This window comes from Schistocerca nitens, chromosome 6 (genome assembly GCF_023898315.1).
Source record: "Schistocerca nitens isolate TAMUIC-IGC-003100 chromosome 6, iqSchNite1.1, whole genome shotgun sequence".
Taxonomy (NCBI): domain Eukaryota; kingdom Metazoa; phylum Arthropoda; class Insecta; order Orthoptera; family Acrididae; genus Schistocerca; species Schistocerca nitens.
Window position 1 is genome coordinate 400,761,207 of NC_064619.1, and position 17,632 is coordinate 400,778,838.

At 43.6% G+C, this 17,632-nt stretch overlaps 1 protein-coding gene across 5 annotated transcripts in view; it reads right to left on the reverse strand.

Annotated features, from left to right (window-relative positions):
* LOC126262933 (uncharacterized) overlaps positions 1-17,632 on the reverse strand; it is a 421,675-nt gene that overhangs the window by 15,044 nt on the left and 388,999 nt on the right. For all 5 annotated transcript variants that reach the window (XM_049959863.1, XM_049959864.1, XM_049959866.1 and 2 more), the window contains exon 7: positions 7,848-9,859. In XM_049959863.1, coding sequence (XP_049815820.1) covers positions 7,848-9,859 — 2,012 coding nt within the window. The remainder of the gene's footprint in view (positions 1-7,847; positions 9,860-17,632) is intronic.

A 17,632-nucleotide genomic window follows, 5' to 3' on the forward strand; every position in this document is an offset into this window, starting at 1 on the left:
AAAATATCAACAGCAACAGAAACTATATGCAAAACAACAGCGACAGCCCGCTTGAAAGACAGGATGGAGTCACAAGCCAAGCTAATGCAGCAAATGGTGCTGCGACAAGCGGAGCTCGTACTTCATTTCTACCTTTCCAGTCAGGTGCTGAAGTATGGGACAGCTATAACCTACTGCCCACCCCTCCCCTTCCGTCGTCAACTTCCAAGAGTGTAACATTTCTGATACGGAGCTGCAATATGTATGTCTCGTGCCTGTTACTCCCGTATTCACCTTGCAGTGAACAAAAACACGGTGATTCTTTGGGCGAGGCGTCTGTCATCGTCGCTCTCCTACCACGACCCTGCACGGTTACGGGAGAATAGTCTTGCCCGTAGGAATGGGAGGGGAGAAAGACTAATTGAAGTCTGCAGTACATTTTAGAGCATAATAGAGATTACACTCTTCAAGAATCACAAGAAGAGGATGTAAACTTGAAAAAGGCTCAGAGACGCGAGAATATATCAGCAGTGTTACATTATGGCCAGACAGAGATACCGAAAACAGATATCAGATTGTAAGATGTACTCAGGAGCAGATATACTCAAATCATAATTTAGTAATGATGAAGAGTAGATTAATGAGAAAGAGAGAATACATAATGTGGAAGGATGTGGGGTATTGAACTAATGTGAAATGTTGAGACACGTTTCCAATTCGCTACGGATGTGGATATTGAGATAAGGAATAACACAGTAGTCAGTTCAGTGGAAGAGAAATGGACGTCTTTAAAAAGGGCAATCACTGATATATGACAATCAGGTATTGTGGGCTACCTCACCTAAACTGGTTGCCACAGGATGCCTCAATGAAAACAGCTTGCCCCAGATAGCGAGCGAAATAAGTATTGATTGGCTATGGGGATCTAGCGTTATTATATGTCATGTTATGTCATGTCATGTTATTCTATCTAGCATCAGACCGTGAGGAGGCACGGATTACGACCGTACTTGCAAGTAGCCACTGATTTCAACGGATACTGAGAGAAAGGTGGTAGAAATCGCAACACAAGTAAGAGATTTAGAAACACACAAAAAGATACATTCTGAAGTTACCACAGAACAACATACATTAACCGAGGGCAGCCTCCACTGCCACAGACACATTCGCAGAACGACGTATACGGAGAGTATGGAACTATAGCTACACTAGTTTAACTCCAGAACAATTCAGAGAGAGAATGCTAAACAACGAAAACTAGGTTTCAGCAACGGAAAATGGTTGGTAGGTTTCAGTGAACCTGAACGCGTGGCTGCTCTCCCGTGGTATCGCAAACCATTACACTTTACCGCAGCGTGGCGGAGCGTACCTATGGATACGACGCAGTTGCCGAGACGGTAGCTGGTGGACTTTCCAAGAAGATGTTGTAGAATGGGCTGGAGCGGCGAAATTCAGGGATTCTTTTTAGATGGTCGGCAGCTCACAATAGTGTGCCTACGGCTAAAAAAAGTATTCTGAAGCCAACTTGCTGGTTGGTCAAGCAGACAGCTGTCGCCAGCTGGGCCGTAGAACTGGCCGCTTCCTTTATTCACCAGAAGTTTCCAATCATGACGTAGTCTCGACCGTTAGGTCGGCGGGCTTTTATGTGTATGTGCAGGCCTCAAGACAAAGAAGATGCTCCTTTTAAAACAGAATATTTTTACAGATCGTCGCCATAATGAACAATTTTCTAATTCCTCACAAAACGACGGCAGCCGAAATCTGTTTACAGATTTCAGTTCCACTTTATGTAGGAAATTACTATTACAAGGTTTCATCGTTTCTGTAATTATATAGGCGATTTAATCCGCGGTTGAATCTTTAAATACCTCGAAGTAAATATCACTATTTTTGATCCTCATTGAAAGGTCCGAATCAGTCACTTGATCCTCATTGAAAGGTTCGAATCAGTCACCTGATTCATTTTCATTAATGACATTTAGACTCATTCTTTGTTCCGGGCCTTGCGCGACCGCCTATATGCATGTCATCACATGTAGCGTTCTTAGTAGATGTTCATAACATGATGTGTCATAACAGGTAGAAGGAAACTTATTCGGAAGATACCTTGGGTAACATAAGAAATACTTCAATCAATCGACTGAAGGAGGAACCACAAATTAGTTGAGACAGACACAGGAATACAGCAATCGGAACCACTTATGAATGAAATAAATATGAAGTGCAGGGAAGCCAAGGCGAAATGGTTGCAGGAAAAATGTGAATAAATCGGGAAAGAAATGATCGTCTGAAGGACTGACTCAGCGTTATAGAAAAGCCAAAGCTACCTTCGGTAAAATTAAAAGCAAGGGTGATGACATTAATACAGCAATGGGAATTCCACCGCCAAATGCGGAACAAAAAGCGGAGAGGTGGAAAGAGCCCACAAGAGCCAGTCATGAGGAGGAAGACTAGTTTGGTGAACCGATAGAAGAAGAAAACGAAGTCGGTAAGCAGCACATGTTGAAGTTGTTGTTGTTGTGGACTTCAGTCCAAAGAGCTGTTTTTATGCAGCACTCTGTCTCTTGCAAGCCTCTTCGTCTGCGAATAAATTCTGCAACTTACATCCTTCTGAATCCGCTTACTGTATTCATCTGTTGGCCTACCTCCACAATTTTTACCCCACACACTTCGGTCCGGTACTAAACTGGTGATCCCCTGATATCTCAGAATGTGTTATCAACCGATCCCTTCTTTAACTCACGTCCTCAACAGTTATGTGATGTGCCAATGTAACACCGCATTTCAAAAGTTTCTATTCTCTTTCTGTTTAAACTATTTATCATTCATGTTTCACCTCCACACAAGGCTACACTCCTGGTAAATACCCTCATAAAAGTCTTCCTGACACTTAAATCCATGCTATATTCCGTATTAAAAGATTTCTATTCTACAGAAACGCTTTTATTTCCATTGTCAGTCTACTTGTTATATCCTCTCCACTTCGGCCATCATTAGGTTTTTGCTGCCCGTATAGTAAAGCTCATCTACTGCTTTAAGTGTCTCATTTTCTAGTCTAATTCGCTCAGTATCACCTGATTTAATTCGACCTCATTCCTTTATTGTTGTCTTGCTTTGGTCGATGTTCGTCTTATATGCTCCTTTCAAGACACTGTGCATTCCTTTCATCTACTCTTCCGAGTACTTTCTGTCTCTGAGAAAATTATAATGTCATCGACGAACCTCAAGGTTGTTATTTCTTCTCTCTGAACTTTAATTCCAACTCCAGATTTTTCTTTGGTTTCGATTACTGCTTGCTCAATGTACAGACTGAATAACATCGAGAACAGTCTACAATTCTGTGACACTCTCTTCTCAACCACTGCTTCCTTTTCATGCCGCTTGATTCTCAGAATTGCCATTGGTTTTACAAGACAAGTTGTAGATTAGAAATGCCTCGAGTATTCCTACATTACACCGAAATTCAAACTAATCTTTCCCGAGATCGGCTTCTACCGGTTTTTCCTTTCTTGTATGGGTAACTTTCACACATGTCAGCAATTCCTTTCTTCGGAAATGGATTTGTTTCGACTGTCTTGTGTATGTTGCACCCCAGATGGAGGAGTTCTGCCATGCCTGTCTCTCCCAAGGCTATCAGTAGTTCTGACGAAAAGTCATCTACTCCAGAACCCTGTTTCGATTTCTCGTAGTACCATATCTTCCACATCATCTTCCTCTACGCCCTTCTCTATTTCTTTAATGTTTCCTTGAGGTTCATCTCTCTTGCAGAGAACCGCTACATATTCTTCCGCCTTTCAGGTTTATCTCCTTTGCTTAGGACTTGATTTCCATCTGAGGTCATGCTATTCATACAGCTGCTTCTCTTTTCTCCTAGGCTTCTTTAACTTTCCTGTAGGTGGTATCTATCAACTACCTGGTGAAATATGCTTCTGAATCCTTAAATTTTCCTCTAGCTATTCCTACATAGACATTTTGCGCTCCGTGACAATCTCACTTTTTAGACGTCTATATTTCCTTTGTTGCATTTTTATATTTTCTCCTTTCAATAATTAAAGTCAGTACCTCCTGTTTTATCTAATGATTTCTTCTAGGCCTTGTCTTTTTACCTATTCGATCCTCTCCTGCCTTCACTATTGAATCTCTTAAAGTTTCCCAGGCGCTATCTACTATATTCCTTCGCAGTGCTCTAGTCAATCGTTGCCTAATGCTCCCTCTGAAACTTTCAGTTGCCCCTGGTTCTTCCAACTTCTCCAAGTTCCATTCCCTTAGTTTCCTATATAGACATAAAATATGGTCAAATAAAGCAGAATGGGCACATAACAGTACAACGGAATTTCTAAAATCATAAATAAGTATACAATCTAGGGCACAATCAGAGTAACAAAAATGGTTCAAATGGCTCTGAGCACTATGGGACTTAACTTCTGAGGTCATCAGTCCCCTAGAACATAGAACTTGTGGTGTCACCGCTAGACACCACACTTGCTAGGTGGTAACTTAAATCGGCCGCGGTCCTGTAGTACATGTCGGACCCGCGTGTCGCCACTGTGTATTCGCAAACGTAGCGCCACCACAGGGCAGGTCACAAGACACGGACTTGACCTCGCCCCAGTTGTACGGACGACATAGCTTGCGACTAGACCTACCAAGTATTCCTCTCAATTGCCGAGAGACAGATTAAATAGCCTTCAGCTAGTCCATCGCTACTACCTAGCAAGGCGCCATGTGTATCATTGCTAATTGCTTACTACTATGCAAGAGATGTATTTCAACAAGAACAAGACTACATTAAAGTTAAGTATATTAAAATCTCTCTTCTTTTCTTTATAGTTTTCATCCAGTCTCCTGTTTCAGAATTTACGCCCGTCTGCGTTAGTTTCGCGTGCACCTAGCCACTCATTGTGTCGAGACCTTAGGGAATCGACACAACAGAACTACTTAAACCTAACTAACCTAAGGACATAACACACATCCATGCCTGAGGCAGGATTCGAACCTGCGACCGTAGCAGTCGCGCGGTTCCGGACTGCGCGCCTAGAACCGCTAGACCACCGCGGCCGGCTTAGAGTAACATCTCATGCATCCACGCTGCTGGTAACAATAATATACAGAAGAATGGAAAAGAGAATTGAGGATTTGTTAGATGAAGATTTTGCTTTAGGAAAGATAAAGGTGCAAGCGAGTCAGTTCTGAAACAGCGCCTGATAATGGCAACAAGACTGAGGACAAATCAGAACAAGAGTTCAACACTGTATAGTGACACAAGGTTTACAGAATTCTCAGAAAAATAATAGTGAGCTACGAGGAAAGACGGGAAAATACGACATGTACAAGAACCGAGAGTGGACCATAAGGTTTTGGTCCAAGAACGAAGTGCTCGGATTAAAAAATGTGTAAGATAAGGATGCAGTCTTTCGCCCCTACTGCTCAATGTATGCATCGAAAATCAATGAGAGAAATAAAAGAGACATTCAATAGTGGGTCTAAAAATTAAGGGTTGAGGGATGTCAATAAGAGGATTCAGCGATGACATTGCTATCATTATTGAAAGTTAAGAAGAGTTACAGCATCTACTGAATGAAATTGGCAGCGCAATTAGTACAGATTATGGATGGAGAGTACACTGGAGAAAGACAAGAGTAAAGAGAAGTAGAAAAACTGAGAACACCGCGTATCTTAACGTCAGAATCGGTGGTCGTAAGGAACACGAAATTAAGGATCTGTCTTAGAAGCAAAATAACTCATAGTGGATGGAGAGAGGAGGGCATAATACGCAGACTAACACAGGCAATGGAAGCATTCGTGAGCAAGAGAAGTTTATTAGCATCAAACGTAGGCCTTAATATGAGGAACAAATTTCTGAGAATGTACGTTTGGAGCACAGCATTTTACGACAGTGAACGACAGAAAATGGGAAAACCGGAACAGAAGGGCATAAAAGGGTTTGTGGTGTGGTGCTACAGAAGAATGTTGAAAATGAGGTAGGCTGATAAGGTAACCCAGCCAAGGTGGCCGAGCGGTTCTAGGCGCTAGAGTCTGGAACCGCGCGATCGCTACGGTCGCAGGTTCGAATCCTGCCTCGGGCATAGGTGTGTGTGATGTCCTTAGGTGAGTCAGGTTTAAGTAATTCTAAGTTCTAGGGGACTGATGACCTCAGAAGTTAAGTCCCATAGTGCTCAAACCCCTTTGAACCATTTGATAAGGTAAGGGAAGAGGAGGTTCTCCGCAGAAACGGCGAAGAAGGGAACATTTGAAAAACACTGACAAAACTGAAAAACACTGACAGAACGAGAGTTAAGGCATCAAGGGGTAACCTCCACAGTACTCGAGGGAACTGTAGACGGAAAAAGTGTAGGGGAAGATAGAGATAGGAATACATCCGCCAAGTAAATGAGGACGTGGGATGCGGGTGCTACTCTGAGACGATGAGAGTGTCGCAGGAGAGGAACTCGATTCGTGGCGGATCGCATTAATTAGCCAAGAGACTGAAAAGTGAAAAAATATTTCCTGTCGTCCCTCTCTTCGAATCCGGGCTCGGATGAGCCACCAGTTACGTAGCACGAATTCAACTGAAACCAACCGCCACTTCAGCTTTCCTTAGCTCCCACCCAATTGGCGTCTCCGTCACTCATTCGCAGCTGAAATGGATAGTCTCAGTGCGTTAGGAATAGTGGCGGCGAGGTACAAGTCTACGGGCTGCTCCGTTGGTTAATTACTTTTCTTTCCTGGGGGACCACACTCATGTACAGCTTTCTGAAAAGAAATTCCGGCTATTTGACTATAAATTGCTGCTCGTTTACTTCACATAATCATGATTTCGGCTTTACAGCCATTTTCAACAGCAAGCTGAAATATCAAAGTGAGGGGATAATACATGTATTTGTCACATAAGCCAGTCGTCGTTACACAGAATACGAGTGCATATCAAATATACACATTACGCAGTGTAAATCGGGTTTATAAGAAGTAATACATATTATTACGACGCTAACCTATCATTTACACATGCCGGATAATTTGTGGCCTGTCAACTTGCCCTTTGAAAAGGCTATACACCTGAAATGATGCTTGTGTAAAATTTGTAGTTAAAAGTCAAAATGCGTAAATTTCATTAAAGAAGGAAAATACGTATTCCGTTAGTGTTTCTATGGAAGCCTGTTGGCAGAATTGGTGTCTGTGGAGATTTAAAACAACTAACGCTCAATCACTTGTTAAGACTTAAGCTTTCCTCGCCCCAAGAAGCTTACATCAAAAGGCTTATGAAGAAGAAAATACTTTCATACATATTTCATATCATGAGACCGCTTGAAATGATGATCTCAGTACAACTTATGATTAGAAACCTGAAAAGGAGATCGGAGGACGGTTTACTTAAAAAATCAACACGATATCGAAGCAAATCAACCTCACGCAGTGAACGCAGAAAAAAATTGAGAACCTTCTTAAGACTCATATACTTTTAGGAGAAGTGACACATAAGAAGGATGTATAGGTCCCATCTTTTCGGTATGTGGAGAACCTAAAAGCCCGATATACAGAATTGTATCACAAGCAGCCGTAGGGTTATACAACATGGAGTACTCTCAACTGTACAATACTGAGAGACCGCAATGAGTGATGAAATCCAGAGTGGTTGTTACACAGTCTTTGATTGTACTCGAGAGCCTTTACCAAGTTTTATCTCATGACGTGTCTTGCAATCACACTGGAAACTATGATTGTGAGCATGTGTTTTATTACATTTCAGGGCAAGGATGGGATACTGTCTACTGAATGCGTATAGCTTTATAGGAAATTACTAAGTATATTGTGACTTCTTAACATTTAGATATTTATCTTATGACGGAGATAGGTGACAAGCTGTTTACCTGTAGACCACCAGTAGCGACGCCATCGAAAGAGCGAACACCATCGAAGACTGCAAGCCGGTAGGCGTACCTTGCTTGACTCAGTTCAGCGTTCACCTCCAGCACCACGGTGAAGTGGCAGCAGAAGGTACCGTCGCACAGAACTACCGTACTATTCTCGATAAGCGATTCTGTGCTCAGCGTGAAGGTTTTGTACACCTCCAGATGGTCCCGTTTCAGGAAGAGCCCTGCCGTACTCTTGCTGACTCTCCCGTCGTCCAGAACTCCATTGCTGAATGCTGGACAGCCACTCTCACGACGCTCTCTTTTTTTACAGGGACGTTTACGTTCGCTGGTGGTGACTTCAGGTTCACATTTTACTGGCTGCTCTTCCGCTTTGGTGTCTTCAACGACGTCCTCGGGGACATTCTCTGAAGTCTCCACCACGGGCTTGTCATCAGTAACGACACCGTCGGGCTCTTTAGACGCTTTCTGTCCTTCTGGTCTCGGCCTGCACTTCCGTGGGCGTTTACTTCGCTTGACACGATCTCTGCGATGGCACTTAAGTTTTCCGCGTTTGTCAGGTTTCTTAAATTCGCATTCTGACTCTGAAGGCTGTTCACTGTCTGTCAGTGTTTTCGCTCCAGACAGATCCCCAGCACCCTCAACGTCCTGTTTTGGACTGGCATCAGTTTCAGCCACTGCCTTTTCATCGTCATGTAATTCAGCCAAACCATGATCGTCGGCGAGGATATCGTCCGTATCGTCGGCGTGTTCCTCTCTTGGCGCTGCTTCGTCTTGTCCTCCATCATCTACCAAATGCAAACCATGGTCATCCGCGAGGAGATCATCAGTATCGTCGATATGCTCTTCTTTGGGCACTTCTTCGCCTTCGTTGCCAGCGCTTGGTGCAGACGGAATGTCCGCCTTTCGTTCGGGAGAGTCACGTGGGAGCGGCTCTTCTTTGTCTTCCACCAGCCATTCGAATTTCTTTACAGTAGCTTCTATCTCCTCTTGAGTGGCATTATGTTCACCGCCAGAAACGCTCAGGTCAGCATTGTCAGCAGCTGCTGTAGCGCTGTCATCAGCAGTCAACAACTGCTGGTTTTCTTCATCCGACTCTTCCCGGCTTTCTTTCTTTACTTCATCCGCGAGTAGAATTTCTTCTTTATCTGGAAGCTTGAAGTATTCTTGGTCACGTTCTGGCTCAAAAGGACGTTCGTAGCTTTCTGGGACTTCTATTTCTAAAAATTCTTCTGGAAACTGCTCCTCAGGTTCATCCTGGTAGAGCCTTAAGAGGTCTGGGTTCGTGGATGGTTCATTAAAATCGGGTGGATCAGTCCTCGTACTGGCAGGTATTTTCTTCTCCGGGATGTCTACTTTCTGTTCGTCTACATATGGAGAATTACTGTGCAGAGTCTCCTCTCCATCCTCCCGCTCCTCAGTTTTCTGTAATGCAGCTCTGTCTCCCGCGTCTTCACTTGCCATCCCATGCGTTTCGTATATGTCTTTAGTTTCCTCATCATCTTCGACTTGGTCCGTCTGATGCAGACCCATAAAATGAGGAGGGACTTTGGGCTCTATTTCTCCAGATGGAGGCCCGGAATTGTCGTCAGCCTCAGCTGCGTCGTCTGGTTGGTCGTACATTTTATGGTGAATGAAGGCTGGTGCCGATTCGTCCACCAAAGATTCGTCGACGTCCAAGTGGCCGAACTTCCTCTGCCGAACAATGTGGTGGAAAGCGGACAGAGGAGTGCGCTCGACAGCACTGTTATCGTCGTCTTCGCCTTCACCGGCCAGAGCGGCACGGCGGCAGCGAGCCCTCGATGCGAAGGTCTCCTGGCAGCGCTGCATTTTCGCCACAGTTCCCACGAGGAGACGACTGGTCGTGGTGTTGGGCATGATCGCCCGGACGGCGCCGTTGCGGCCTAGGAAGATGCCGCTGCCAGCACTCCCTACTTCTGGCCTGTTGTAGCCGGAAGCCAGAAGATTCACGTCAAGGGAATACGCCCACGCAGCCTGCGTCTGCACAGCTGCAAAGATACACCGGCACAATAAAGTACAATAAAATGTGGTGAGTACTTTTAATTTAGCTAAAAAATAATAAAATATGACACATAGTAAAACAAAAACAATTGATTTTAACTATGTCATACACTATCTGATCGGAAGTTTGAGCACCAACCGTCATAACTAGAGGAGTCAATAGTACACTGGGCGGACAACAGCCATGGGATAGCGATATGAATACGCACATATGCAGACGGTGGTAGCACATAAAAGGGCAGTGCATTGGCACACCGGTCATTTGTACTCAGGTGATTCATCCGAAAAGATTTCCGACGTCAGTACGGTCGCACGGCGGGATCTAACATACTTAGAACGCGGAATAACAGTTAGACGTCGACGTATGGGAGTTTGAATACGAAAATGGTTAGGGAATTAAATATCCCGAGATTCACAATGTAAAGGGTGTGCTGAGAATATCAAAATTCAGGCATTACCTCTCTCCATGGACAAATCAGTGGCTGACGACCTTCAGTTAACGACCAATAGGAGAGAGTTCTCAGTGCTAACAGTCAAGCAATACTGCGTGAAATAACCTCAGAAAACAATGCGGGACGTGCGACAAATGTACCCATTAAGAAAGTGCTGCGAAATTTGGCGTTAATGGACTACGGCAGAAGACGAACAACGCTAGTGCATTTGCTAAGGGCACTATATCGTTTGCAGCACCTCTCCTGACCTCATGACCATATCGGTTGGACTCTAGACAATTTGAAAACCATTGCCTGTTCAGATGAATCCCGATTGCAGTTGGTAAGATCTTATGGCAGCGTTCGAAATTGGCCCTGACACTACGAAGCTATGGAACCAAATTGTCAACAATGCACTGAGCAAGCTGGTAGGGCTCCATAATTGCGTGGGCTGCCTTTACATGGAATGGGCGGAGTCCTCTGGTCTAACTCAACCGATCACAGACAGTAAATGCTTACGTCCAGTTACTTGGAGACCGTTTTCAGGCATTTACGGACATCGTATCCAGGTAATGGTATTTTTATGGATGATAATGCTTCAAGTCACCGGGCTACCGTTGTTCGTGATTGGTTTGAAGAAGTTTCTTGACATTTCAAGCGAACGATTTTGGCCACCCAAATAGCCAGACATAAAACCCATCTAATATTTATGAGAAATAATCGAGAGGTAGTAAATGAAAAGCACCAGTTTGCTTTTGTTCTACAATATTACTTTTATTGTTAACCGGTTTTCGGCTTACTAGGTCATCTTGAGACATTCACTGAGTATTATCACCAAAGAAGTTAAATGTTAGCAAACAAAATTGGAAGAGAAGTAACACATCTAGACTGAAGTAGAAACATACAGTAAGTAGCATCTTTGCAATGAAAAAGTAGAAACTGGACAGTACATAAATAACAATGCAGTAGACAGGAAAACCTTTAGCACAAAATACGAATATCATGCCTACATAACAGTTTCTATTAATAAACAGAACTAATAAAATAAAATAAAATTAGTACTAGACAAGGCTGCATCAGGAGGTATGAAATATCAATAAGACAAACAGAAATAAATAAAAGTTATTGCTTAAGTTCCTTATGTATTCTGTGGTTACATTGATTAATGTCTCTTTAATTGGTTGTGTATCAGTCTCCATGTTTCATACCTCCTGATGCAGCCTTGTCTAGTACTAATTTTATTTTATTTTATTAGTTCTGTTTATTAATAGAAACTGTTATGTAGGTATGCTATTCGTATTTTCTGCTGAAGGTTTTCCTGTCTACTCCATTGTTATTTATGTACTGTTCAGTTTCTACTTTTTCATTGCAAAGATGCTACTTACTGTATGTTTCTACTTCAGTCTAGATGTGTTACTTCTCTTCCAATGTTGTTTGCTAACATTTAACTTTTTTGGTGATAATACTCAGTGAATGCCTCAAGATGACCTAGTAAGCCGAAAACCGGTTAACAATAAAAGTAATATTGTAGAACAAAAGCAAACTGGTGCTTTTCATTTATTATAATGTTGTTCTACCAAGAACGGACGGAAGATTCTGTTAATATCGAGAGGTAGATTTATACCCAAAATAATCGCTTTTATGGACTGCTGTAGAGGCAATCAGGCTCAGTATTTCTGCAGTGGACTTCGAAAGACTTGCTGAGCGCGTACCACGTCGAGCTACTGCACTGCGTTGTGCACGAAATTAAGAGGTCTCCCACGACTTTTGTAACCTCAGCTGATAAAAATAGGTTTGGAGCGTTGTTTTACCGGGAGCGGAGCAGTAACATCAGAATAGATTAATCAGAAGAGCTCAGTGACTACTAATAGGGACCAGTCATTGGATATCACCTGAGTAACAAATCCAGCAAGGAGATTTCAACTGTTCTACAGCTGTCCTCGTCGGCTTCTGGCGATGTGATTGCGGAGTGGAAACGCGAAGGAAGGAATACAACTAAACGAACACCGAGGAAACCTTATGTGTTGACGGACAGGGACCGTCATGTATTGTGGAGGGTGGTTCTAAAAGAGCTCATGAAATCACCGGAAGGAATCAAAAATTGTTCAAATGTCTCTGAGCACTATGCGACTTAACTTCTGAGGACATCAGTCACCTAGAACTTAGAACTAATTAAACCTAACTAACCTAAGGACATCACACACATCCATGCCCGAGGCAGGATTCGAACCTGCGACCGTAGCGGTCGCTCGGATCCAGACTGTAGCGCCTAGAACCGCACGGCCACTGCGGCCGGCGGGAAGGAATCTCTCGTGAGTTGCCAAGGGTTATTATCAGTTCAACTAGCATAACTGTGCTTATGGAGTTAAAGAGACTGTGGTGCCATGATCGAACAGCCCCTCATAAGCAATATTCTAGGACTATTCAGGTAGTTAGGAACGATAGGTCGCGAAATAGAAACTCCCGTGAAAATCAAAACTGTTTTATTTGCAACAGTTAGCTACACCTTCCAGCTACTTGCCTACATAGTCGCCGCTCCGACTTAGACATCTGTTGTACGTAGCATTGTACGAACTTTCCAATGTCCTCGTCGTACAAGGCAGCCTCCTGTGCACAATTTTCTACTGGATGGGGGGGGGGGGAGGGAGGAGGCGGAGGGGGGTGCAACTCACTGTCTGAGCGAAAATGTCGTCTTCATAGCCAGCGGTTCATCTGAGCAGAGATGAAAATCAGAAGGAGCCAAGTCCGGGCTGTATGGTGGGTGATCAAACACTTCCCGTGGACAACGATGAATGAGAATTCTCACTGGCTCTGCAGTGTGCGTCCGAGAACTGTTACGAATAAGGAAATCCATGACAGTTACCTTAAGTGGGGTTGCATGAAAACAGACGAAATCTCTCGGCAGGTACCCATAATTGGTGGAAGACATTAGTCTGTAGGCACCTTTATGCTCTCACTGTGCGATCAGAACTGAGAATAGCGACGTGACGGTGTCTAAGGGAATACTGAAGACACTGCCCAATACATCTGCGTATAGTTTCATCTGATTTTCACTGTGGTTTCCATTTCACGACCGATCGTCCTTCATTCTCCGAACAGCCCTCGTGTGTCTGTAATTGATGCTGAATGTCGTCTGAGAGAGAGCATTATCACTGGACATTGCATGGCTGGAAACGAGGAATTTGGATTGATGAGTCAAGCTAAACCCTGCAGCAATCCGATTGATGGCTTTGGGTTACGCGAATGACTGAAGAATGCATCTGCCATAATATCTGGAGCCAACAGTAAAATACGGGAATGTGATGTTACTGTATGGTGGTGTTGGTCGAGGATAGGTTATGGTCACTTTTTTGCGCTAACTGCGAAAGGATATGATCACAGTTAGTAGCGTTTTCTACTGCATACGGTAGAAGAACAGTTCGGAGATGATGGCTGTATCAGAATGACGACGCACACTCTCATAAAGAAGCAACTGTGTGGCAGTGGTTTGTGTCCTGAAATGGACAGGCCTGCCCAGAGTCCCAAGCTGAATCTCATGGAACACTTGGATGAGTTACAACATCGAATTCATTCCAAACCCCACAGTCCAGGGCACTACCTTATAGCCAGCAGATACAACTGGATATCGATGTTTTGAAGGATCTGTTGCCGAGCGAGATATTGTGGTTGTCGAGGGGGAAAAACTGTTTTGGTGAGTTCGATAGTGTTCGAGGAATGACGTGGTAGCGTTGAAGCTGTTTCCACGACGACAAAATCTCACCCGTTTCAAATAAATGTAAGTAATTCTCACCCGAACTAAAGTTAAGAACATGTTTTTATATGCCCAGGGACGTTATACAGATATGTAGCGTAAACATCTTTCTGGGTTTTTTATGTGCTTATTTATGGAACGTAGACACTTTAAAGCACTATTGTCGCAGTTAGCGAAGATCTGCGTCAGCTGCCTTCAGTTACTCCATAATGATCATATGTCAATGCTCACACGAGATTTCTTCATTCCATATATCGATTGAGACCTCTCAGTTTTTTCAGTATCCGAAATAATTGTTGGCCGATGGTAGCGTTAGAAAGAAGTTGATGTGATTATCTCCACAAGACTTCTCCATATTTTTAAAGGTATAAGAACTGAGTGTCGAAGACAGGCTTTAGGGAAGTAATACAGAGATAAATATTTTATTAACACATCGTCTAGCAAATATTCGTCGTTTTAAGTAATGACTGCTGGAATGTAACTTCTCGCAGGATATCGACAGGTACTGTCACAGTCTCGTACGCAATACTACCTTCACGCCATTAGATGTCGCAGCAACGTCTAGGTATGTCGGCTGTGACCGTCGCTATTGCGTGGACTATCAACACTCTCCAGTCTGGCCTTGATTACCACACAAAAAAAAAAAAAAAATGGCTCTGAGCACTATGGGACTTAACATCGGAGGTCATCAGTCCCCTAGAACTTAGAACTACTTAAACCTAACTAACCTAAGGACATCAAACATATCCACGCCCAAGGCAGGATTCGAACCTGCGACCGTAGTGGTCGCGCGGTTCCAGACTGAAGCGCCTAGAACCGCTCGCCCAATCCGGCCGGCACCAAACTAACAATGGGAAGGCTAGCGTCTGCAAGAAGGATTTCGCTTCATTCACTGCGCAAGCGCATTAACATTTACACCACATGACTACTCTGCAGTTCACTTTTTAAGTGCTGCTAGAGGATTCGTCTAACACCTTCAAGCTATTTCTCTAACGTTCCACTCTCGAAAAGCGCGCTGGAAAAACGAACACTTAAATCTTTTCGTCTGAATTCTGATGTGTCTTAGTTCATTACTGTGATCATTTATACCTATGTAGTTCGGTGCCAAAAAGATATTTTGGCACTCGGAGGAGAAATTTGGCGATTGCAAATTACGTGAAAAGATCCTGTGGCAACGAAAAACGTCTTTGATTTTAAAGACGGTCGGCCCAACTTGCGTAACACATCCGTGACACTCGCACCCCTGTTTCGTGGTAATACATACTGAGGCGCCCTTCTTTGAACTTTTTCGATATCGTCCGTCAGTTCTATCTGATGCGGGTCACTAACTGCACAGCTGTACTCCAGTAGATTGCGGACAAGCGTAATGTAGGCAGTGTCTTTAATAGACTTGTTGTTCTTTCTAAGTGTCATGCGTTTAAATCTCAGTCTTTAGTTAGCTTTGCTCCAATATTATCTTTGTAATCATTCCCCAATGTAAGGTAATAGTTACCGTAGCCGCTAACTGTTTAACTGAACTGACAGCCTTTAGAATTCGGTGATTTACCGTATACCCGAACTTTTGAGTATTCCCTTTCGCCCTATTGTGGATGACCTCACACATTTCATTATTTTGGGTCAATTACCGCCTTTCGCAGTGTGCCCTGTAGCCATAACTTGCTGAGAAAGTGCGCGAAAATTCACTGGAGAAAGTGTAATGTGTTCTTTCAGACAACTATGAATGGAATAATTTTTATATCATAGCTGAATGACAGCAATCCTTTTTCAACCGTGTAACAGAAACCAGTGCGCAACGCAGTAATTATTTATTTACAAATTTCGGAAATATTCTCTTGTCCAAGTGACCATCTTCAGACCATAATCTCTGAAAAGTATCTAACAAGATGGGCCACGTGTGATAAGACTATTCAACTTAAAAACCAATAGACAAGCAAATAGTTACAACAGAATGATGTGTATGCAGTTTAAGACGTTTGGAGCCTTTGTAATCTTTGCTTGTCTGTGTGTATCATTCATTCTAGGCACTCTGACAGCGTGTATACTGTATACGATCAAGTAGTTCGTCGAATGCACAAACGAGGACGGTGTTTTCTATCTTCTGGTGACTGTTATCAGCCTTTCAAGGTTTTAAAACTTTTTTTTAATGCATTTGGGGATTTTAAATGCTTTGTGTTACGTTTGCATGTACGGTATGACTTTTTTCTACACTTTTTGCCACAAAAATGCGACCTCCGGAGGGAAGCACCCAAATCAGGCAAAATTTACAGCATGCGTTCGCGGTGACAAGAGATGCACATGATTACCGTTTCGGTGCAGGCGCATGTCACAGGCACCAGAAGCGCCACCTGCAGGCACTGTGTGAAGTGGGAATAGAGGGCCCGTGTGGACTTTTGGAATTGTTCTTTCATGTGGCTATTTTGCGTAACCTTCTTCAGTATGCCTCGTAGAAGACAGAGAGTGTCTTTCGAGCACGTTTCGGAATTCGCCCGAGGAAGAATTGTTGCCTATAGGAATTGCGCCTTACCCGTCAGAAATCGGTAATCATGTCGGACTGAACCATCTACATCTACATCTACACGATTACTCTGCAATTCCCATTTAGGTGTTTGGCAGAGGGTTCATCGAACCACAATCATACTATCTCTCTACCATTCCATTCCCGAACAACGAGCGGGAAAAACGAACACCTAAACTTTTCTGTTCGAGCTCTGATTTCTCTTATTTTATTTTGATGATCATTCCTCCCTATGTAGGTTGGGCTCAACAAAATATTTTCGCTTTCGGGAGAAAAAGTTGGTGACTGAAATTTCGTGAATAGATCTCGCCGCTTCGAAAAACGTCTTTGCTTTAATGACTTCCATCCCAACTCTTGTATCATATCTGCCACACTCTCTCCCCTATTACGTGATATTACAAAACGAGCTGCCCTTTTTTGCACCCTTTCGATGTCCTCCGTCAATCCCACCTGGTAAGGATCCCACACCGCGCAGCAATATTCTAACAGAGGACGAACGAGTGTAGTGTAAGCTGTCTCTTTAGTGGACTTGTTGCATCTTCTAAGTGTCCCGCCAATGAAACGCAACCTTTGGCTCGCCTTCCCCTCGATATTATCTATGTGGTCTTTCAAACTGAAGTTGTTCGTAATTTTAACACCCAGGTACTTAGTTCAACTGATAGCCTTGAGAATTGTACTGTTTATCGAGTAATCGAATTCCAACGGCTTTCTTTTGGAACTCATGTGGATCACCTCACACTTTTCGTTATTTAGCGCCAACTGCCATCTGCCACACCATACAACAATCTTTCCTAAATCGCTTTGCAACTGATACTGGTCTTCGGATGACCTTACTAGACGGTAAATTACAGCATCATCTGCGAACAACCTAAGAGAACTGCTCAGATTTTCACTCAGGTCATTTATATAGATCAGGAACAGCAGAGGTCCCAGGACGCTTCACCGGCCGGAGTGGTCGTGCGGTTCTAGGCGCTACAGTCTGGAACCGAGTGACCGCTACGGTCGCAGGTTCGAATCCTGCCTCGGGCATGGATGTGTGTGATGCCCTTAGGTTCGTTAGGTT